This window comes from Neovison vison, chromosome 1, assembly GCF_020171115.1.
Source record: "Neovison vison isolate M4711 chromosome 1, ASM_NN_V1, whole genome shotgun sequence".
NCBI lineage: Eukaryota > Metazoa > Chordata > Mammalia > Carnivora > Mustelidae > Neogale > Neogale vison.
In genome coordinates this window covers 228,103,034-228,127,413 of record NC_058091.1, presented here as the reverse complement: position 1 = coordinate 228,127,413, position 24,380 = coordinate 228,103,034, and the positions used below count along the sequence as shown (strand labels likewise).

The window sequence follows — 24,380 nt, the reverse complement described above, 5'->3', positions numbered from 1 at the left end:
CAAGAGAAGTAAGTGTCATTCAGAAGTTAAAACAATTTTAAATGCATTCCGAGGAAATTTAAGAGGGATACAGCTGCATATATTTTATGTAATTATTCATTTACTCTGCGATTTCTTCGTGTTTCTTCATGACAGCATTTGGGCAAACTTCTGCTATGCAGTCATTTCTGTATTTATAAAATACTTCTTACTAATAGTGGTAGTTTAAATTTGCTTTTCATGTATTTATATCTCCACTGTACTTATGCTAATACTTAAAATTTTCCTCTTTCTTATTATTCTTGCTATGGGGGACACACTGAAATAAACTAGGTGGCAGTCTTCCAAGCAGAAGTTCTAGAAATTTCTCTTTTGCCTTATATAAACCAATTTTTTAGATGCTAAGTTTAGCCTCATCCTATAGACTTGTATATATTTTCCAAGAGTCAGTCATGTATTTTTTATTGCGTCTTTGACAAATTTGAGCTTTTATTTAATTTTATTCTTTTTTTAAAAAAGATTTTATTTATTTATTTGACAGACAGAGATCACAAGTAGGCAGAGAAGCAGGCAGAGAAAAGGAGGAAGCAGGATCGCCACTGAGCAGAGAGCCTGATGTGAGGCTCCATCCCAGGACCCTGGGATCATGACCTGAGCTGAAGGCAGAGGTTTTAACGCACTGAGCCACCTAGGCACCCCTAATTTTATTCTTAAAATATAATTAAAAGCCAAATTTTCAAAATGTCAAATAATCCATTTGGTCAAAGGCATTTGGTCAACAAAGACTTCTACTCCTTTTTTTTTTTTTAATTAATTTATTTATTTATTCGACAGACAGAGATCACAAGTAGGCAGAGAGGCAGGCAGAGAGAGAAGAGGAAGCCGGCTCCCTGCTGAGCAGAGAGCCTGATGTGGGGCTCCATCCCAGGACCTGGGATCATGACCTGAGCCAAAGGCAGAGGCTTTAACCCACTGAGCCACCCAGGTGCCCCAAGACTTCTATCTCTTAGCTGCTTGTGCTACAACAGTTCCCAGCACTTTGTTTATAATGGCATTACCAAGATAATGTTCTAGAAATGATCAAAATATTTGCCGTGCTTTTAAAAAAGTTTAAGCTCTAAGGACCTTGGATCTCTTAATTATAAAACAGAATGAAGTTCCTATCCATAGGACTATGCAAAATATCAAAGTATCAGATTGCAGATGTGGAAATACTTGCCAAATGAAGGGTGACATACACAGCCAATGATGGTTATTATGCCCATTATTAGTCTTATTTTCTCCTGACGTCTCCACTGTTTAACTAGTATCTATTTATAGAAGAGAGGATGATGACATCCTGTCTATTAAGAAGCAATGATTTTCTATCTCACTTTCTCAATAAATTAAACAATTATATTTCAACTTAAAGAGCATTTAAAAGTTCTCCAAAACATTTTATTCACATAGATAATCACGGACCTTCACTGCTATTATTTGTACTAGAGGTTTCTAAGGGGTATTCTCAATGGAAACGTTAACTGGAACAATAAATATAAAATCATCAAAAGTGATTAAGATATATGATGATGTCATTCCCTGTAAAGGATAGTTGAATTACAGACACTGAATAATCTTCCTAGTATTATCAGGAACTAGGTGAGATAAGAAAATAGAAGTTTACATGTGGCCACGTGTGGAGTCAAATGAAGAGAAGGCATAATCCTTTATGTATAGAAGGTATGTGTACTATCAGATTAAAGACTAACATGGCAATTATTTATTCTATTCACCTTGCTTCTCAGAGAAACTTGATCTTCCTGGCAGAAAGTATGCTTTCCAGGAACATATAATCTTATTGATCCAATGTAAATACCCAGGGGAATGAGAAAGCTGAACATGTCAAGACACTATTTTTCAAAAATTTATAGAGTTGTATCAAGGCCTGATTAAATTTGTCATTCTTATGAATCCAATCAGATAAAGAAACTCTTGACTAGGTATAGGGAAAAAATGAGCTCACCCTTGTAAGTTTGCTTTGGAAAGAAAATACCACTTAAATATGAAATAGAGACTTTTCATAAAATGCATGGAATATTTAATCTTTAGTAGAGGGTCTAAGAGAAATAATCTATACACTGATATCCAAGAATCAATTTACTAAAAGTTTAGAAAATAGATGACATCACTTGTCTATGTCTTTCCCAAAATTAATCCCTTTACTTGAGCTCATGATGTCTATTCTTGTCAGCAGCTACAGTGCCTTATTTAATGTCCCCTCCTTGCCTTAGTTCATGTGTCCTGAATTCAAAGAAAATTTTCCTTGAACTTAATTCTCCCTGAAGCAGCATTAGTCCTCTCTCCCCCTTTAACTTGTCAACTTTGAAAAAGAAGCTTGCATCTGCTGATATCTCTGCTTTGATTCACCCCTCAACCCAGTGGGCTTCTATTTCTATTATCTTCACTTGGCTGTCAGCCCAAACCTAGAAATTACATAAGATAACTGGTTCTTCTAATTTCTCCTTATCCTCTGGACAGTCATTTTTGTTCTCTGTTCTTGTCCTTTAACTGTAGTCTCATTTTCCACAGAGTTCTATCCTCATCAGGTAAAACCCAAATTCATTATCCATTATCTGCCATCATGTTGTCCACTCTCTATCCTGTGTTCCTCATGTCAATGTCACCACTCACTTACATGTTCAGGGTGAAAACTTCAGCATTCTTTTTGATTTTCCTACCCCTTGGCTCTCTGCCCCCCTCCCCCAAGCACACACCATTTTCTTTTTTCTTTTTTTTTTTTAAAAGATTTTATTTATTTATTTGAGAGAGAGACAGTGAGAGAGAGCATGAGCGAGGAGAAGGTCAGAGAGTGAAGCAGACTCCCCATGGAGCTGGGAGTCCGATGTGGGACTCGATCCCGGGACTCCGGGATCATGACCTGAGGCGAAGGCAGTCGTCCAACCAACTGAGCCACCCAGGCGTCCTGCACACACCATTTTCTAAGCCTCCTGCCACCAGACCAACTTCATCCCACCTCCATCCTTCACCTGATCCTGTATTATGTTTAGCCAAACTTTTTTCTACAGATTTCAAAATGATCTACTTGCCTATAGATCCTTCACTCTCGATAATCATTTAACAACAGGATAATCAGAAGCAACAAAAATAAGAATATGAGCATGACAAATCCCTGCTAAAAACCTCTGAGACTCTCTGGTCCCATAGACTGTATTCAAATCTTCTTTCTATCCTGCCACATTTCACTATTGACATCAACCAGACTGTCACTATTTAAGTGAGCCATGATTTTCTAGGCCTCACATTATGCAAATGTTGCCCCTCTTAGTTGCCTTTCCCTGCCTGGCAAACCGTCCTTCTCCTCTCTCCACTCCCATAATTTTGAGTGTGCCTCAAGGACGGTGCTCACCATTTTTTATTATAATGGTCTAAAAGGTCAGCCCTTCTACTATCTGCAGATTGGCAGCTTTGAATATAACATATTTGCTCACTAGGTTTACATTTTGTGTGAATGAGTAAATGAATATCTCAAATTTAAAAGGTGAGAATATGGGACAAAAATAACATAGGACAGGGCCATTGGGAAAAGGGCCATTGTTTTGGGGTGAAGAAGAATGGACACCATTGCCCACATTATACACTGAGTTAATGATGGATATATACCAATAATGAGAATAATAGTTGACTAGAAAATATAAATTCCCAGAAAGTATTTAAGTGCTACTGATCTGGAGCTCAACTCAGGTTGTGACACCAGAGATACTGAACAGTATGTCATCTGGTGAAAGCTGAAAGTTGAACCCATATAGAGAAGAGTTTTCCAAAGCACAGACTAGAGGTAAGGGGCTATACTTTGGGGAAATATGTTGCAGGGTAACAAAAGATGCTGGTGAACGGGAGGTTTGTGAGCAGGAAGGAAGAGAGACTACATAGAGATGAAGGGCAGGAAATGAGATGTACCTTGTATTTCCTCTAATGACAAGCACCATTCCTTCTACCCAATGGGTGACTGAGAAATATTACTTAAATTAATGGATCTTCTGAGGTAAATAGGAATGGAAAATAGATTTCAGAATATCAAGGCAATACAACATGGTAAGGAACCAGAGACAACAGATGTAGATCTGTGGGATAGAGGCAGGAGGATGGGGAGACCCAGAACTGACTGAAGAAGTTTCATTGTCAAAAAGGCAGAGAAAAGCAAAAGTAGATTGAACATTTTTGGAAAGGTGGTCTAGATCTGTGCTTCATGAAAGGAAGCTGGTGAGACAATTGTACCGGTAGCTCACAGGGACACACATTAGAGCTTACATGTCGTCTTTCCCAGAATGACTAGAACTGAGACCTGTCATTCCATCAGATGACTAGTTAACTGAGATGAAGAACCCTGTCTTGTAGTTTTCTTGTATCTCCTGCAGGGCCTCAAACAGAGGTAGCTACAAAATTGGAGTTTAGTAACTCAGTATTTGAATGAAAATGCCTGCAGTTTAGTTTAGAAAATGCCTGAATGAAAATTCCTAAAAAAAATATACCATCAAGATCTTAGAACTATTAATAAAATGACAACCAGAACCACAGCTTGCGAGAAATGGGTAAAATACAATTTCATTTCTAGAGCCTCATTTATACCTATCAGGCATATGTTGATCATCTGTTGGCAAACCAAGAATAACACTGGACCCTCAGGGACCCCAGACCATCTAATTCCTATATGATGAATTGCAACTTGTACTGAGTTTTTGAGATGGTGTCATGAAAGATGGTGTTATTGAACAAACGTCCAGATGCAAGAGGAGGAAAGTGGAGACAAAGACTATACGACAGAGTTACAAATAATAGCACAGCTACTGAGTAAGAGTACATTCCTATTTAGGAGCCTCCAGAAATCAGAAAACTAATGAACACTACAGTAAACACAAAAATGGAGTGTTCTGAGAAAATGAGTTAACAATGCATTGTATAGGATCTGCAAATTTTGTTATCAGTTTTAATTATTCTCCAAGCTGTGCCATGTCTTAAATGACATTCAAATCTGCCCAATGTTTCCATGCTTGCCTTTAGTGATTAATATTCCAAAATTGGTTAAATTTAGGAAAACCCTCCAAATATCTCTCAAGTGATATGGCAAACCAGTGCAAACATCTATACCGTACATCACGGAGATATATCCAAGCTGCTATTCAGTCTACTATCATACGGTTTTCAAACTGAGTTTGAAGCATTTTGAAATATCAGAAAATGTTCATGTAGCTAGGTAGCTACAATTCAGGTCCTGAATATAAGCTAATATTGTAAGTATAAATGTTTCCTTTAAAATTTTAATTCTCACTTTTCTCAGATAATGTATTCTCTGGGAAAATAAATGTTTCTTTTCAAGAGGGACAAGGTACTCAAGTTAAATCTACCACCTATCTTCAGCTTATGTAATTTTACTCACTGTTCTTTCAAACATAGAGAATGATGCAGTTAAAAAAATATCATTGGTTTTATTATGTCACCAACTGACCAGATAAATGTACCTGATTTTCTATAGAAGTTCCGTCTTCCTTTTGCTCATCATTATACTTACATATCACTGGCAATGGAGGAGTTCCGGGACATAGACTTTGGAGACAGGTCATAATCGCTGTCAGATCGATACAGAAAAGACTCGCGACGCTGACTGTGGACAAAGTTTGCTTGGAGAATTAGCCCGGATCCTGGGCTGGTCATGGGATCCAAGGGACTCCGTCCCGCAGATGTGCCATTGTCCACATCAAAACTGTAAAAAGAAGGAGAAGGAATAACATTGCTATGAATGCTTGCTTGCAGATATTATAGTAAAGGGAGATTTCAGTTCAGGAAGTCAAAGTGGGAACACTGAGAGCTGATATCCACTATTAAGAAATGATAATATTAAAGCACACAAAAGTTTAAAAAAAAAAAGGAGATACATGACTTCATATTCTTGCCTTCCTTCAGTTTAGGGTACTTTTGTTTATCAGGGTACTTTTGTTTATATTGTGTCTCTCTAAACTTGAGTTTAAAAGGAACCATTGTGCAAAGAATAGTTCTACTACATTCTACTAAAGAACCATTCTACTAAGAATAGTTCTACTAAATTTCTTTTAGGAAAAGAACAAATACATAGTAATCCTGTAATGATTTGGGTTCAATTCAACAAGTTTCCATAATACGCCTAACATCATCACTTCCTGAAACCTGGGCTCTCTCCCCTTCCCACCTACACCCATCCAAACATGAATTTATGCTGGATTCATTTCCCTCCATCCCCAAATCCAATATATTAAGTTCAGGATTTCATCAACTCCTACCTACATTATTATAGAGCCTTTAAGTTAGTCTCTTGAATCCATTTTCCAGTCTGTACCTCGTGGAGAGTATTCCTAAAGTTTAAATCTTACCATGATCTTTCTCAGCTCAAAACCCTTCAGTAGTTCACTATTTTGCTCAGGATAAAGTCCGAATTTCTTGGGTAGACTGACAGAGTCTGAACTTTGCATTTTCAGCTATAACAACCATATTCCCAACCTCAACTTGCAACCTTTTTCCATCAGCCACTTTATGTTCCACTTAATGAACCACCACCTCCTCGTCTCAATCAGGCCATCAGTACCTAACAATGTCCTCATTGTTGCTCACCCTTGAAGACTCTACCTTTATGAGATGCCTTTCTCTGTGCTCCCAAGTCAACTTCCCTCTACTCACATTTTCAACAAACTGAAAATGTGTACCACTTGGTCTCTATTACTAGACTGTGAGTTCTCTGAGAATGGAGACTCTGGGTGTTCTTAGCACTTCACATGGCAACTCAGAAACCTTTACTAAGCAGTTCGCGTAGGTGACTGAATAACTAGAAGACATTGTGCTGGGCAACACAGACTTTAGAAGTGGGAAAAGACAAACTCACATATGCACAGTTCTTAATGTCATAGTCCTTATAACTGAGATAAACTTTCTACAAAGAGCTTTTCTAGTCATATATCAACCAGTATTAATGTCAAGTCTCATGTGTTCTTATGAGAGGACTATAAAAGCTCAGATAGCCCAGTAAGTATGTGGTTTAAAAATTTGTTGAACAAATAAATAAATGATTTCAAGTTTAGCTATTATCAGTGTTTTTCCCATTACAGACTTTAAACTATTAACTAATTTAAAAACATTCTTTTATTTTCTCCATTGGCGTTATTAATAAATAGTATTATGATTCCAAGATTGGAGGCCAATGTAGAAGTGAAGGGTTTGATGTTTCATAAATCACCTGTGAGTCTATACTAAATAAGAAACACTGACTCCAAATTAATCCATCTAGTTAAAAAGAAAAGGAAAAGAAAAACTCATATTCTAACTCCAAATTAATCCATCTAATAAAAAAAAGAAAGAAAAACTCATATCCTAACTTGGCCATTCATAAACAAATTTTCCAATTTAAATTTTTGAAGGATTGCACCACTTTATAGATGTATTTATTTGGTCACCAAAGACAATGAGAAGTTTTCGAGTTGAATAGACTTGTTTTATAGACAGGATACCAGCTCCTAGAAAAGTTAACTGGGGACACCTGGGTGGCTCAGTCAGTTAAGGGTTGGCCTTGGGCAGGGTCCTGGGATCAAGTGCCACACTCAGCAGGGAGCCTGCTTCTCCCTTCTCTTCCCTGCTTGTGCCTTCTCTCACTATCTCTGTTTCTCTCTCTCTCAAACAAAAAAAATAATAAAAACTTAAAAAAAAAAAGTTAATTGGCCAAAGTTACTGAGCTAACGAGATTTAGTCATCTACTGTTCCTGAAGCTCTTCCAGCTCTAATGAATTGTCGGGGACCACCTCCGGCCGGGAAAGTCCCCACCATTACACGATGGCGCTTGGCTCACTGCCAGCAAAATACGCTGCAAGTGAACAACTAACTTTCTGGTAAAGCCCGCCTAAAGGAGGACATAGTCATTGGCTGTTTCAAATTTAATCAGCATAGTAACAGGACTCTCATTGGCTCTCCCCATTGTTTGGCCCCTTATTGGTCACCCTGACACATATAAGCTAAGAAAGTTGTCGAAATAAAGAGACGAAGCATTAACACCATGCCAGGCTGGTTGTCGTTCTTGCGGGCCGAGGGTGACAATGAATAATTAGTAAACCATAAATGTATGTTAGCAACTGTGACATGCAAGCAGGGGACATCTGTTTCCCTGGACAAGGAATTTCATGCATGTGGGACTTTGGGCAGAATGCCAGAGGGAGGAAAGGATCTCCGATCACAAGAGATTTATTCAGGACCTCAGGCAAGCTCTTCTTGGATATGCTTAAATAAATAAGCACTTATTAAGCACCTCTAAATGAGCACACTAAGATACAAAAATAAAGGTGATAAGATTAATCCAAGCTGGGTTTAATCCAGACTTCTAAGAAGTTTTCATATAATAGTAGTATTTTTTTTTAAGATTTTATTTATTTGACACAGAGAGAGAGATCACAAGTAGGAAGAGAGGCAGACAGAGAGAGGCGGAAGCAAGCTCCCCTCCGAGCAGAGAGCCTGATGTGAGGCTCAATCCCAGTACCCTGAGATCATGACCCGAGCCGAAGGCAGAGGCTTTAACCCGCTGAGCCACCTAGGCGCCCCTAAGAGTATTTTAAGAGGGCTTTTGAAGGCATTTAGTATTCAACTGAAAGACACTAAAGTCCTTTAAATAGGAAGAGAAAAAGGGGAGATTTCTTCTCTGGGGACACAGTCATTGCAGCTTTTCAGTATGTGAAGGACCTAATGTGAACCCAAAAGAACGTTTATGTCTATTTCCCTTCAGGTGCTTTTACTGTTTTAAAGGTAAAATATATTTCACTGCTATGCATAAGTAGAAATATAAGAGATACAGGAGTGACTCCTGGTTTAGTTTTTCTCAGTTCAACTGAGTAATACCAATACCATCTCCCAAATCAGTAAATTCTCTTACTATTACAATTTTTCCAATTAAGTTAAGCAACTTCTCAAACTTTTCACTGTATGTTTTGGGAAAAAATAGTGCTAAGTATCTTAAAATATTTAATAGTCTTTATAATAGTGCTACTTATTAAAACCAAAAATTTATTAATAAGTCAATAAAATGCTTGGTATGGGATATTATAGGGGCTTTGTTCTTTTTCTATGTAAGATGTAATATAATATTTTGTCCACTAGATGGAGACTACCACCTTAAGAAACATCTGTAAATAAAGGCCAAAACTATTTTTTATACTCCTGAAAACAACCCCATAACCATTATACCCAAAATAAAACCTCACAATCTGTAGGAAGTGATTACCAAAGGTTGGTACAATTATATTAACTAGTAAGTATTAGTATTAGCTTTACAGATTGAGAATGATAAAAAAAGAAATGGTCCCTGGTGTTTTATCATTTATTTTTATTTAAAACAAAACAAAAACAAAAAAAACTTGAGATGCTCTTTTGTTCAAAAATTAGAACTAAGGAGCTTCCTTGAGGAAGTCAGGTTTGGGACAAATCAAGGCAGTACTGCTTCTCTCAGTGAATAGTAAATTAACTGGGAGTTAATTTAGGCTGAAAATATAGGTGGGTTCACATAAAATACTTATTTTTCAAACACAACTTTATAAACAGTCCATGTCAAGTCGTTATTAATAAAACAAGAAGGCAGTGAAGTTTAACCCTAACCTTAGATACTTGAACCAAAGAGACCAACCTTGAACTTCTTAAGTACACTCTTTGGCAAACATTTTCATGTAACGAATCTTCTCGTGACTCACGGCCAAAGAGATAGAGTCTAAGTAAAAGATTAGCAGAAGCTTGGGAAAGTAATGGAAGAATTGGGGAGAATAATAATGATGATGGTGGTAACAGTAATCATAATGATAATAATGACAGTAAAACTTCTGGAACACTTTCCATGAGCCAGATCTTGTGCTCTGTGCCTTACATACATTACCTCATTGAATCCCCACAATAACCCTCTGAAGTAGGCATTATATTTTCCACTTGACAAATGAATAATCTGAGTCACGGAGTAGTGGTTCCATGTTAAGTAATGTGTTCAAGGCTATGCAGTTTGCAGGTAGGTTTTAAACTCAAGCTGTCTTGATTCCAGAGTCTGGGAGAATGATCACTGTGTCTGTCTCTACTGCAAAGCCATCTACTAACCATTAGAAAAGTACAAGAGTATCTTTTAGCTTCCTCCCCTCGATGGAACTTCAAATGTTAACTATTTGAAAGGATCATTCATATATAAGTATCATTAACTTACAGATCTTGCATGTCAAGCCTAATTCTGAGACTCTGCCTTTATGAGTCCCCACATTTTGGAATTTTCCACCTTTCCTATTTTTCCAGTTATGAAGACAACAGTAAGGTGTAAAAGAATGTCTGCTTTAACCCATCTTATGGACTTCTTTATAGAGCTCAAGAGTTCATTTGGAATAAGGGCAGTCGGTGGGTCTGCGGAAGGTCTTAGCAAATGGAACTAAGTGAGATGCTTTATTATTCTACCTGTTTGCTGTCCTTCATGCAGTTCAAGGATACATATATTCCCTAATGGAGCTGCCTTTCACCCAGAAGGCATCTGTGGAGAAACACCGATGCAGTTGTGGATGGCACCCCGTGAAGGGGCAGGAAAAGTGATGATCAGGTGACCTCCCACTATCGAACTGTTAAGGGCCATGTGTACTAGCACTACTCAGACCACTTCCTCCACAGGCCCGTCCTTTTTTGTGGTCCTCATTCCACACAGAAACCAAACAGATAACAGACAAACCAACCAATCAACCCAACTGTTCCCTATCTCTCCACACTATCCCCTGTGGGTGGAATGACTTATCCTGACCCACCTTTCCTTCAACTTCCTCCACTGCTACCACAGATCAGGGTCTCCTGATCTTGCAATTATTTGCTTGGAGTCATTTCCCATCTTTTGTCCTGATGTTCAACCCTGCTTCTGGTTGAGACATTTTGCCTCTCTTCTTGGCCATGATTTGGGCTTTCCTCTGAGCCATGGTCCTGATTGTGCTGGGTAAGCAGCTCACCTCATGTAGCCTGACCCTCAGGACCTTGCATCTCTAAGCTGGAGCCTGAAGGAGGTTGAGAAACATGAAGACTCCAGGGGAGAAACTGCTGGAAGCCCCTACAACAGATGTCCCATTATCAAAGCATCTGTGAAGAGCTCCCATGGGAAGAACCCAGGGAGAACTAGCGGCTGCTGAAAGCTGTATGCTGGTGGGAACCCTGGAAGTCCCCATTAATGCCGGGAGCATCTGAGAGCTGCCTCTGTCACTGTGTATTAAGAACACCGGTGTGTTGATGATAAAGATCTTCCTGCTCCCTGCTGGGGGTAAGGAGAGACCCAAAATGTTCCTGTTAAAACATTCACTTGGGAGAGAGAAAAAGTGGGTTAAATTTCAAATCCTGGTTCTGCCACTTTCTGGTTGCATGCTCTTGGTCAAGTTACTGTACCTCTCTAAGCCCCCAGTTCTGATAAGAGTAATTCCAGTGCCCAGCTCCAGGGCGGCGAAAGAGATTAGAAGAGAAAACATTTGGAAAGCATAGCACATTGCCTGGTGGCAGGACCCTCCCAGTATTTAGCAGCTATGGTCATTTTTATTGTTATTGCCCTTTATCGTTGAGGGGGACTTTCCTTCTAGGTCATTCTCTGTGCCTGAACACACTGTTTTGGGAAGAACCTAAAGGAAGAGACAAGAGAAGAAGGGAACCGGGAGGGTGGGGCAGCCAAACCACCTGAATCAAACACAAGGAAGCAGTGAGGTGAGAAACTCGGCAGCCAGATCCCTCTTCCAGCTTTAGCTGCTGTTGTCTCCACCCAACTCCATGATTCCAGTGTGATAACATCTGGGGAGAGGGTGGAGACAGCTGATTTTTGTCAAGATATTCCTCACTGAGGAGAAAGCACCATTTCCTGCTAGGAACTGTGGAGGGCATGAGGTTCCAACAACCTGGGTGGGGTTCCAGCCGAATATAATGAGACTATAATGAGCAGAAACAGTCCTTCAGACCTCAGGCCTCCAGTCACTGGGTATACTTGGGGGACCTCGAATCACAAAGACATTACTGTTTTCTTCCTATGCCAGACTCTCCCATGTATACTGCAGCCCATGCTGTTGGCTCTACACTGGAATCCAATTCACTTGCAGGGGGCAGGGGGAGGGTGGAGAGGGAGGCCGCCGGGGTTGGTTCATCTTCAAGCTCAATGTCACTGTAACCGGAGCTGGATAATCAGTTTTAAATATTTTTTCTCTTTATGATAAATATTTTATCCATTATTATCAATACCAAAAGACTATGAAACCTGTTTCCAATTAATGCCAGAGGTATTTCCCATTTGAGATCTCCCTACAGGTCAAAGAGCTTTGGAGTAAAGAAATCCCCCTTCTGAAAATTCCCCTTTTAATATTTACTTAGCTCAGATTATCTATGGAAATGAGTCTGTAGCAAAAAGCCCTCTTTTCCAATCAATCAAAGACTGCATCTCAAATTTAAATAGGACACCCCGGCAGGACATAGTATTTGGCCACTGTGGTGGATTATACAGTTAAAGGATGGTATGCATTGCTAGTTTGCCTCACACTTATATTTGCGCCAAGGATTAGTATTTAAGAAAGGAAGATTTCACCCTTTGTTTTCACAGATCATTTTTTATAAACAAATGCTTGGCGCAAAGGTGAAAGGTGTATGGTTATTTATGAGTAAAAATATCAAGTGATCTCTGGAATTACACATCATTTGTTTATGACTTGTCGATGACACCCCCAAGTGACACAGGACAATAAAAAAGATTCCAGATGAAAATGACAGCATACATTTAATGTTTGGATTGGAAGCCAGAAGGGACAAGCTGGATTTAGACAGTAGATTTTTGCTGAAAGGGATGGCAAAAGGCCAAGTTTTCTGGAAAATGTTTGTTGCTTCTAACATTTTTTAAAAATCCAAACCAAGAATTGTTTTCCTTGAGGTTTATAGGAGATTTTTCAATGATCATTTTAAAGGAATCTCTTCTTAAATGAGATTCTGCTTAGCCAAGGATCTCGAACAGGTCCTCACGTGGAAGCAGGGGGCGGTGTGAGTCAGAGGCAAAACCTGCAGGTGTGGGCTGAGCCCTCTGTTGGCAGCAATTCTCTACAAATAACAAACAGTCCAAGTCATAAATACAGATTTAACCTGATAGACGGCTGATAACGGGGCACGTCCACTTTCATTGTTATTAGTGGCCCTGAATTTATATTTAAAAAGTTATTCAGGCTTCTCTGTGATTGTGAGTGAAACAAGTAAGCGTGCACATGTTTCCCCTGCCACCCGTTTTCTTTTTTTTTTTTTTTTTTTTTTTTTTTTTTTTTTTTTTTAAGATTTTATTTATTTATTTGAGAGAGAGACAGTGAGAGAGAGCATGAGCGAGGAGAAGGTCAGAGAGCAAAGCAGACTCCCCATGGAGGTGGGAGCCCGATGTGGGACTCGATCCCGGGACTCCAGGATCACGCCCTGAGCCGGAGGCAGTCGTCCAACCAACTGCGCCACCCAGGCGTCCCTGCCACCCGTTTTCATTTGCTGATCTCACATGGAGAGTATGGAGGGGACTGGGAAAGCAGGGAAGACCTGAGCATCAGAGGCAGTCCTGCCAAGTTTTGCTCGGTTTTACTTTCCTTGCATTGCCCGTAATGGGTCACTGTCAACCTGTAGCTCTCTGAGACCACTTCTAAGCTGTGATTTTTCCAAAATGCACTTTTCCTCAAACTCGGCTTTGGCAAGCGCAAGCCCAAAGAGGAACAGTGTCATGTTAACCAGGTGGAAGTGAGGGGGTTTCTGTATTTATTTTTCTGTGATTCAGAGCAACCAAGACCGCTTTGATAAGCCCACAGAGCAATACTATTTTTTTAATAGCGTGCCCTTTACTTCTGCCACACACACACTTATTCTCTGTGCAGCAGACAGAGGGATACTGCTAACATATCCTCAGATCCTTGCAACCCCAGCTTGCCATTCTCTAGCAGCTTCCTATTTTATTAATAGTAACTACTATGTCCTCACAGTGGCTCATGGCATTCTAGGAGAGATCTGGCTCCCTGAGGCCTCTCTAATCTTATCCTGTATCTCGTTCCCCTTGCTCCCTCTGCCTCAATCTCTTAGCTGCCTGACAGTTCTTTGAACACATTTGAGCAGCCCATCCTCAGGGCCTTTGCACTTGGGAGTTCCCTCTGCCTCCCTAGACACCTGCTCAATGTCACCTTCATGAAGAGCTATTTCTAGGCTATTCTACTGACAATTGTCACCCTAATCTCCTAGCCTTTTCTAGCCTCCTAGTGGGAGGAACCATGGTGCACTGTTGGTGGGAATATCAACTGGTGTTGCCACGATGGAAAACAGCTTGGAGGTTCCTGAAGAAATTAAAAATGGAACTACCATATGTGATCCAGCATTCTCACTTCTGGGTATAGATCCAAAGGAAATGAAATCACTATTTTGAAGAGATCCCTGTGCCCCCACGTTCACTGAAGCATTATTTATAATAGTCAAATCCTGTAAACAACCAAAGTGTCTATCAACCATGAATGGATAAAACAATGGAATATTATTCAGCTATAAAAAAGGAGGAAATCCTGCCCTTTACAACAATATGGATGAAATTTGAGGGCATTATGTTAAGTGAAATAAATAAGAAAGAAAGAGTGAAATACTATATGATCACATATGTGGACTCTTAAAAAAACAAAACAAAACAAAGAGAACAAAAAAACACGTCACAGATATAAAGAACACACTGGTAGTTGCCAAGGGCAGAGGGAAGGGTAGGGGAAATAGTGAAGGTGGTTAAAAGCTACAAACTTCCAGTTATAAGATGAGAAAGTGCAGGATTGTAATGTACAACATAGTGACTATAAAAGTTAATACTGTATTAGATATTAGAAGATTGTTAAGAGTAAATTTTAGAAGCTCTCAGCATACACACACACACACACATAATAAGTTGTTACTATGTGAAGTAATGAATGTGCTAACTAACCTTATGTTGGTAATAATTTTATATATAAAAAAGTAGTAAATATATATAAAATCATTGTACTGTAAACCTTAAACATACACCATGTTTTATGTGAATGTAATGCTGGAAAAAAAATTAAATTTCCAGAAAAAAAAAAAGTTCCTATTCTAATCTGCTAGCCTTTTCTAGCTTCTTTCTCTTATTTTTTTTTCTCTATAGCATTTATCAGGCTCTGATAAGCTTTATTTACTTAGTTTGTTTATCTTATTCTCTCCATTAGAATGTAACCTCTATAAAGGCAAAGGTTTTTATTTACTTTGGTCATTAATGGATCTCCAGTACCTAAAATAATGTCTGGCACATAGTAGTTGCTCAAGAAATATCTGTATTATGAATGAAATTAATATCTTTAGATCCAACACTATTCATCATATCCTCATTATTTATCATGGTTACCTATGTGGCTCTCTTCAAATGCACTTTATTTTTATTTTTATCTTTGGCTAGGAATCAGTCTCTTTTTAAAAGAAAGAATCCAGGGCACCTAGGTGGCTCATGGGTTAAGCCTCTGCCTTCAGCTCTGGTCATGATCTCAGGGTCCTGGGATCAAGCCTGCAAAAGGCTCTCTGATCAGCAGGGAGCCTACTTCCCCTCCCCCTCTGCCTGCCTCTCTGCCTACATGTGATCTCTCTGTCAAATAAATAAAACCTTTAAAAACAAAAATAAAAGAAAGAATTCTACCAATCAATGTGATTGATTAGTTCTCTTAAAGAAATTATCTGTAAAGGCATTTAAAAGGCTAGGGTGTTAGAAAGCATTTTATTTATTTATTTATTTTATTTTTATTTATTTATTTAAGATTTTATTTATATGAGAGAGAGAGAGAGCAAGAGCCTGGAGGGGGTGGTGGCTGGAGGCAGGGCAGAGGGAGAGGGAGAAGAAATAGATTCCCTGCTGAGCAGGGAGCCTGACATGGGGTTTGATCCCAGGACCCCAAGATCAAGACCTGAGCCGAAGGCAGATGCTTAACCAACTGAGCCAACCATGCATCCCCAAAAGGCATTTTAATATGAGTTATATCAAATATCTTTCTGTCTGACCACCAATGCAGCCATAGAGTCAGGAGCAGGATCCAGGTTTTGTGGTACATGAAAGTTATAACGTTTTGAGAGTCTGCCTTGAAAAAAATAATACCAAAAAAAAAAAAATCTTCCTTTTGCAAATTTTACAGAACCTATTACTATGTAAAGCTCCAACACCCCTCCCTCCCAAAACCCAGAAAGGACCCCGCCAGTGAGCGGCTCTGAGCTTAATGTCCATTAGTTTCCCAGCTGATATTCAATCGAGGCAATGATAGAGCAGGAGAGGACAGGAAAAAACAAAGAATGACTGAAATGGGAAATGTAGTACCATATTTTTTTCATAAAAGATGAGCTATTTTAGAGGTTATTTTTTCTTCATCCTCTTTTCCTATTTATATATTGATGTAATTATTGCTCAAATTTTCAAAGCTTACTCCTATTTTTCAGAATCTTTCTTGCTACTTGCACATGTGCATTTTCCCAGATGAGTGATTATCAGCTGTCCTGGGGGAGTTGGGAGTGATTCCACCAGGCAGGGTATGAGAATCACTTTGAAGGTTTGAAGAGGGATGTTCTTTAAACCATACCTGTCTCACAGACAGTTTGATTATCTTTTTGAGGGGTGGGCTTTTAAAATGGAGTTTAGTCTAGTCTCATTCCTAGCTATTCATGTATTTAGACTTGTCAAAAATTAATTTGCAAATATAAATCCTTTGTGAAAATACTTATCATTTAAAATATAATAAGTGAAGTACATTAAGTCTCGGCAAGATTATAACTGAAAACAAAAACTATAATAGTTCTACTAGAATTGCCTTTAAAAACACAACCTAAATCTGATTTTTTTCCCCTAATGGATACAAAAACTCAGACACCATGTTTTTCTCTGGGTCTGGACTCTCCCTCAAACAGGTCAGGAAACAATTTACCAGCCATACTATTAAATCTATTTTGGAGAAGTGATATTACTCCGTTTCCAACCTCAATGATCCAAACAGATGGACTTTTCCACTTTGATGGGGGTAGAAGAGAACAGAGAAGGGATTCAGAGAGCTGTGGGACCTGAATTTGACATCATTGCTTCTATTCCACCAGGGTAAAGTAATTATAAGAATATTACCCTATCATGATCATAAACAAGCACTCTCTTCTACAATTCTTTAAAAATGTGTAACAGAGAATAAAATGCTCACACCTAATAGCACACAGCTCATTGCTTTACAGGCACACTGAAATTAGCTTTCCTTTGTGAGTTCTTAAACTGGGTGAATGGTACATGCTGACAAATTATCCTTTAAAGATTTAAAGACATTGGGGTGCACAGGCAAAAAGCTGTAGGATCTGCTTCAACAATGATTTTGAAGAATAAAGATATTTTTTATATTTCCTTGAAATGGTTTTTATATAATCCTGATTAAAGTCAAAACAATCTTGGAAAAGCATAGAATTCAATCATCAGGACTGTGAATGTGGCAAATTCTGCTTGCTGTAAGCCAAATTCCATTCTCTGCTTGTTCCTGGGCATACGAGAAGTTGTCCTTTCCACGCTTCTTTTGCAATTAGATTTGGCCACATGAATGTGAACAGAAATACTGTATGCCACTTTCAGGACTCACTACTCCTCCCACACACTCATCTATGGGCTCTTTCTCCAGCCATCTGCATGCCAGGAGTGCTGAAGCCGTGAAGAACTGTTAAGAAACACAGGATTGGAGGATCCTGGCACCTGAATGAAATTAAGAAGAGCTGCCCTGCCCCCGAAGCCCCATCCGAGACAGTGATTTGAAAGTCAGACTTATTTTTTTAAGACACTTGATTTGGGTGTTTCATATGTTAGCATAGTAAATTCTAAGAACCTACACTGCACCAAACTAAATTAGCAGTTCTGAAAGTAAAACTGTCCAACATTCCACATTTGATCTACCTCTGGACTAAAAAAAGTTCCTCACACAGGCCAAAGTGAAACCTACTAGCTCTAATTCTATCATTTTTCAAACTTCGTTAGGTTCCCCACTCCCATTGACCTCCTTTGGTTATACATACTTGGTTATACATGATTTCATGAAGACATTTCTTATCATCCATGTGTTTGAGTGTTAGAGAATAAGTTTATAATTATTACACACAGTTCTTTGTTCTGTAAAGAGCAAAAGCCAGCCCATTTCTGTTCTGTCTTGATGCTAATCAGAAAAGCTGGAAAGAATCAGTTCAAGCATAAGCTGACACATGAATGTGTCTCTGAATCAGAAGAGATACTGGGAAAAAAAAAAAAAAAAGAAGAGATACTGGAAGAAAGGAATCTGTTTCCCTCAGGATTTGGAGCCATGCTCCACTTGAGTCAATGAGGTCTCTCAAGTACCAGATCCAGCTAGACTTGCGTTATTTAGAGTGGGATTCTGGACCAAAATGCCTTTCTGAATGTGTACATTTCTAGGAGTATGGGCCAGAGTCTGTGGGAAAAAAATTCTAGGACTATGTCATATCTTATCCGAATCTAGAACAGAACTACTCTGTACTACTGTGTAGCTCATTTGCAAGAAATAAGGGCTGAGTTAGTTCTTCAGGATGGGAATGTAGTGAGTTGAATCAGATGCCTAAAGACCTTCCTGTTCTGAACTCTTAGACTAACTAGAGTCAGATGTACTTCTCCAGAGGAAGGAAAAGAAATTACCTGAGGCATTCTCCTGGCTACAGAGCTTCTGAAATAATGGAGTGGAGTTCAGTTTTTGGTTTCCTTCACTAAGCTTCAATGTATTTCTGGTTGAGCAAGCATTTTGTTGTCTCCTTTAGAGGTCAAACTCAACCAACCAACACACTTCGAAGGTGATGGAATATGTCACAGAAATGAGTCTCTCCATTCTGCAAATATTCATCAGCCATCTACTAGTGCCACATACCGTTGGGGAAGAATGAAGTTGACTGAGAAGGCACAGGACTAGTAGCTGCAGTGAGTTTCTGCTTCTAAATTAAAATGGGACTTTCTTCTCTCAGGACAACCAAATTCATGGTGAGGCTCTTCATAAATCCTTGATTTGCCAAGTCCATAGCTAAGAGAAATGCATGGCTATTTTCTAAACACATTTGACCTCTTGTCAATTCATTTCAAGTTAGAAAGCAATGTTATTGCGACCTCTTTGCTCTGACGTTAACTATGTTTTTGAAAAAAAGTTAAATTTTCCTTTCTCAGCCATTAAAATTCCTTTCATTTTCATGCAATTATATATTCCAAACATCTGTCATATAGTCATCCATTTCTGCCAACTTGCCCATTTTCTGGATGGACTCTGATACTCAACTGTGTGTATTTTGGTTTTTTTCTCCTTTATAGACTTTTTTCGGTATAATGCTGGCTTCCAGTTTTGGATTATTTCCCATTTATACTCATTTTTTAAAAATGACTTTTTAATTTTTATTTATTTTTTTTTAAGATTTTTTATTTATTTATTTGACAGAGAGAAATCACAAGTAGATGGAGAGGCAGGCAGAGTGAGAGGGAAGCAGGCTCCCTGCTGAGCAGAGAGCCAGATGCGGGACTCGATCCCAGGACCCTGAGATCATGAACTGAGCCAAAGGCAGTGGCTTAACCCACTGAGCCACCCAGGCGCCCCTAAAAAAATGACTTTTTTAAAGTCATGCTTCTCTACTAGAATTAAAATTAAAAAAAAAAAAAAAACTTTAAAAAATGACTTAACACTTATTTGGGATAGGTGAAATGAGTGAAAGGGGTCAACTGAAAGAAGTCAACAATTATAAATAAATCATGGGAATGTAATGTACAGCATGGTGACTATAATCAATAACATTATAGCCCATACTTGAAAGTTACCAAAAGAATAAATCTTAACATTTCTCATCACAAGAAAAAAATTTCTTTTTGTAATTTTGTGTGGTGATGGACAGTAATGAGATGTATTGTGGTGATCACTGTGCAGTATATGTAAATATTGAATCATTATGTTGTATGCCTGAAACTAATTTAATGTTATACATCAATTATACCTCTATTAAAAAGAAAAAAAAAAGATATGTGTTTTTTTTTTTTTTTTGAGAGAGAGCAGAGTGAGCATGAACTTTTTTGGGACAGATTGATAGGAGGAGAGGAAGAGACAATCTTAAGTAGACTCCATGCTGAGTGCTGAGCCTAGAGCCCCACATGGGGCTCCTTCTCACAACCCAAGATCATAACCTATGTGGAAACCAAGAGTCAGATGCTTAACAGACTGGGCCACCCAGGTGTCCCAAGACTTATCCATACTTTTAACAAGGAGTCCAAAATGGTACGCAGAGCTCTAAGGACAGTATAAACAGGGCCATCTGTAATAATGGGGCAGTCTTTCACCCAAGCAAAGATTTCTCTAACTGGCTATAAATGGTTATTCCAGAATTTTAAATATAGTATTTAATAGGAACTGTAAATGTTTTGATTCCTGGCCTGTAAAATATTTAGTACTACATTGTACCACCATAGTGAAATATGTGAATAGAACCTCTATCTCCAGCCTGCCTATATAAATAAGCACACTGCTAGATAATTTGATTTGAAATTTATGTTTATAGAAAATAAATTTTATAAAATAAATTTTCTTTTTCACATATTAAACTACTAAGAGGTCTAAAAAAGAATAGATGTCGGTTTTTTAAACTTAGTTTAGAATAAAAAAAAACCCAAACATGACTATATACTTTGCTAACTTTGAAATTTTAATTTTGACCACATGTTGAAAATAGGTCTAGAGATGCCTGTACTCCATGAAATCCAAATTGGAGTACAAGCATTTATTCAGTGTGTGTATCTTTCTTGCTTTTTTCCTAACTTTAGAACTTTAAAACAAAACCTTAAAATGTGTTGTTGTTGTTTTTTTAACCTTTCTTTATCTTTTCCTATAAAACTTAGAACTGGAAATTAAATTTGACAAGAGGGGGAAAAAAACCCCGAGCCATGTTTATGATTTTCTGCTCTTGGCTTCTTCAAACACTTGTCTTTTGGTGGGGTTCAGAGTGGTTTGCCCCAGAAAGTGCCACTTTGGCATGTGGATTATTTTAGTAATTAAGGCCTACCAGACTCAAGAGGAGCTTTTAACCTCCCCCTTAAGCATCTAAAAAAAATAAATAAAAAAAATAATAAAATGTAGATTGGGAGTCTATACCAAGAAGAGAGCTATAACCAAAGACAGTTTTCTACATCGGAAAGACACCTGCACGGCAGAGCAAACATTTGTTCTTCTCATCTTCCTGTGGATTGTCTTCGTTCCCTTTGAAGCCCCAAATTCCTACAGCCTCCTTCTGAGGTCAGGATGGCATATAAGCCTCAACTGTTTCTCTTTGACCCTTCTGTGACTATAGGAGGCTCCTTTATGGGCAAAATTAAATTTGTATTTTTCCTGTTAATCTATCTTTTTTTTTTAAGATTTTATTTATTTATTTGACAGAGAGAAATCACAAGTAGATGGAGAGGCAGGCAGAGAAAGAGAGAGGGAAGCAGGCTCCCTGCTGAGCAGAGAGCCCGATGCGGGACTCGATCCCAGGACCCTGAGATCATGACCTGAACCAAAGGCAGCGGCTTAACCCACTGAGCCACCCAGGCGCCCCTTCCTGTTAATCTGTCTTAAGTCAATTTATTATTATTAGGTCAGCCAAAAAACCTAGAAGGGAAGAAAAGAAAAGTTTTCCTCCCCCTTGCCTTTAAACTTGGAGTGTAATTAGTTTGGATATCATGTTTGCCGCTAATGTAGTTGGTCCTTCAGGCAGCAGGAAAATCATCTCTCAGGGAACTGTGGGTGCTTTAGCCATTTCCCTTGTCCATGAGCTCCAGCTGTGTCTCTAATTACAAGCTGGACTATGATGTCCTGTCCTGGGGGAAACAAAGGAATTCCTCCTGAAGGCCTTTCCCTTCTGTGCTTCTGGCATAGTCCCATGGTGTTTCTAAAGCCCTTTCATAGCCATTGTTCAGTGGCGTTCACCCTGGGCACTTGGCAGTGGGGCTGGGGGGGTGGTGGGGATGTGGATTCTTATCCTCCTTTGCAAAGAGGAAATTGAGACTCAGGAAGGAGGGCAACGGTTTGCCCAGAGTCTCACTGATTTAAGTGACTGTGTTATAATTCAACCCCAAATCTTCTGATCTTTTCATTAAAGATTTCAATGGAAGATTAAACAATTGGATTAGTTTTAATTTCATAAAGCTTGAAACAAAGACAAATTCTTATTTTAATGTCCCCTATTAGAACTCACTGTGAGATATTATCTAGCTGCCTTGAGCACAATGTTCAAAACCTTTGCGTAGAATGTGACATTTTGCTGAAATGAATGGATGTGTTTACAGGTCTCTAAATAATAGTGTGACAAAATCTTAAGAGAGTTTATAGTAAGGGTCCTCCACTTTGGTTACCTTGTTAATCATCTTAGCAACACTGTGACGCCTTACCCCTTTGGTTAATGTTTAATAATACTCAGGGGAGGACGAACAAACAACAATGTGGTTAAACTTATTTAAATACATCACAGATGAGCTTTGCCAAACAAAGATGTTCCTATTTCTTACTCTAAGGAATTTTTGAGGGGGAAAAAAGGAATGTATTTCTTTCTAATAGAAAGGTAAGAACTGACCCTGGGCCATAGCACTGAGCTGGGAATGGATAGCCCTGAGTCTGAGTTCTAACTCCTGTATCAACTAGTTGTGACGTTGGCGCAACTTGACTTTTGACAACTCTTTAGTTTTGTGGGATTCAATAATTTCAAATAACATAAAGAGAATGACTATCAGTCATTCTCAATTACTGATCTGCACACTACTCAAGAAAGACTTGAAAATACAGATTCCAGGGCACCTGGGTGGCTTAGTTGGTTAATAACACACCTCACTCTTGATTGTGGCTCGAGTCCTGATCTCAGGGTCCTGAGACTAAACCTCACAGCAACAAGTCTGTGCACAGCAGGGGAGGCTGCTTGAGGTTCTCTCTTTCCTTCTTCCTCTGTCCACCTTCCACTTACATGCACCTGCAAGCACACATGCTAAATAAAATAATTTACTAGTAATAACCTTTTTTAAAAAAATAAAGTTTCTGAGGCCTCCTCTTGAATACTCTTGAGTCAGTATATATGGAGTTGGACCCAGGACTCTATTTTTAGAAAGCTGTCCAAGCGATTTGATGTGTTGTCAAATTAGGAACACCAGTTTGTCCATAAGGCCCCTTTGAGCTTTATTCCTGTTTTCAACTGCACAGCGCTGAACTCCTATTCCTGTACCCTGTGCTCACTTGGGACAAAGAATTCAGATCCAAAGCTGTTCTTAACCAAAATATCACACCGACTTCCTAGGCAGGGTCCCTGCTCACATGTCCTATTGCTCTGTACCCTTCTCCACACTGCTCTCAGGATTTTCTATGTCCGTTGCCCCACTTATCCATGGTTTCTCTATCTATAGTTTCAGTTACCCAGGGTCAACCAGAGCCTGGAAGCAGATGATCCCCCATTTGACGTATCATCAGAAGGTTAACAGTAGCCTAATGTGATGTCACAATGTCATTCACCTTACTTCATCCTGTCACATAGCCAATTTATTTTCTCATATCATCACAGAAGAATAAGGATGAGTACAGTGTAATAAGACATTTTGAGAGAGAGAGAGAGAGAGACCACATTCACATAACTTATTCACATAACAATGATACTGTTATAATTGTTCTATTTTATTATCTTGCTTGTCCCTTACAATGCTTAATTTATAAATCTAAACTTTGTCATAAGTTTGTATGTATAGGGAAAAAAAAAAGTGTATGTAGGGTTTGGTATCATCTGCAGTTTCAGGCATCCACTGGAAGGCTTGGAATGTTTTCCCCATGGAAAAGTTGGGGGGGGGCAGTACTGTAGTTCAATGGAAGTAAGAAAAAGAAGGGAAAGGAAAAAGGAAGGGAGGGAGGGAACGAAGGAGAAGAAAGATAAGTTGAAGTGGTGAGAAAATATGTTATGTTGATTCCTTGAATAACTACTCTTGTAGCTAATCAAACTACAAAAGAAGATTACAATTCTTTTTTTTTTAAGATAAAAATTCTTTATCACAATATTAAATTACTTTAAAATCTGAAACCAACCTCCTCCGAATCTCAGCTCTGTCTCTCTTTTGCTGATATTCTTCTCAGATCTGGAGTACATTTTACACATGATGAAGTTTCATCTGATTCCCACCATTTCTACCTGTTAAATCCTGCCTATTCTTCAAAGCTCCAGATGTACTAAACTGATGCTAACATGTGTTCAGTTCCTGCTCCTGCAATTCCAAACATCTTTCTTAGTTCTCAATAAAGCCTTATCTTGGGATATTGCAACTAGCTTCAGAAACCTTTCTC

General features: G+C 38.7%; 1 protein-coding gene across 13 annotated transcripts in view; it reads right to left on the bottom strand.

Annotated features, from left to right (window-relative positions):
• Positions 1-24,380, bottom strand: part of PDE4D (phosphodiesterase 4D) — a 1,300,895-nt gene that overhangs the window by 216,776 nt on the left and 1,059,739 nt on the right. For 12 of the 13 annotated variants that reach the window (XM_044224245.1, XM_044224282.1, XM_044224263.1 and 9 more), the window contains one exon: positions 5,546-5,737. In XM_044224245.1, coding sequence (XP_044080180.1) covers positions 5,546-5,737 — 192 coding nt within the window. Of the gene's footprint in view, positions 1-5,541; positions 5,738-24,380 lie in introns of those variants that run through there. The other variant, XM_044224351.1, reaches the window with a different exon arrangement.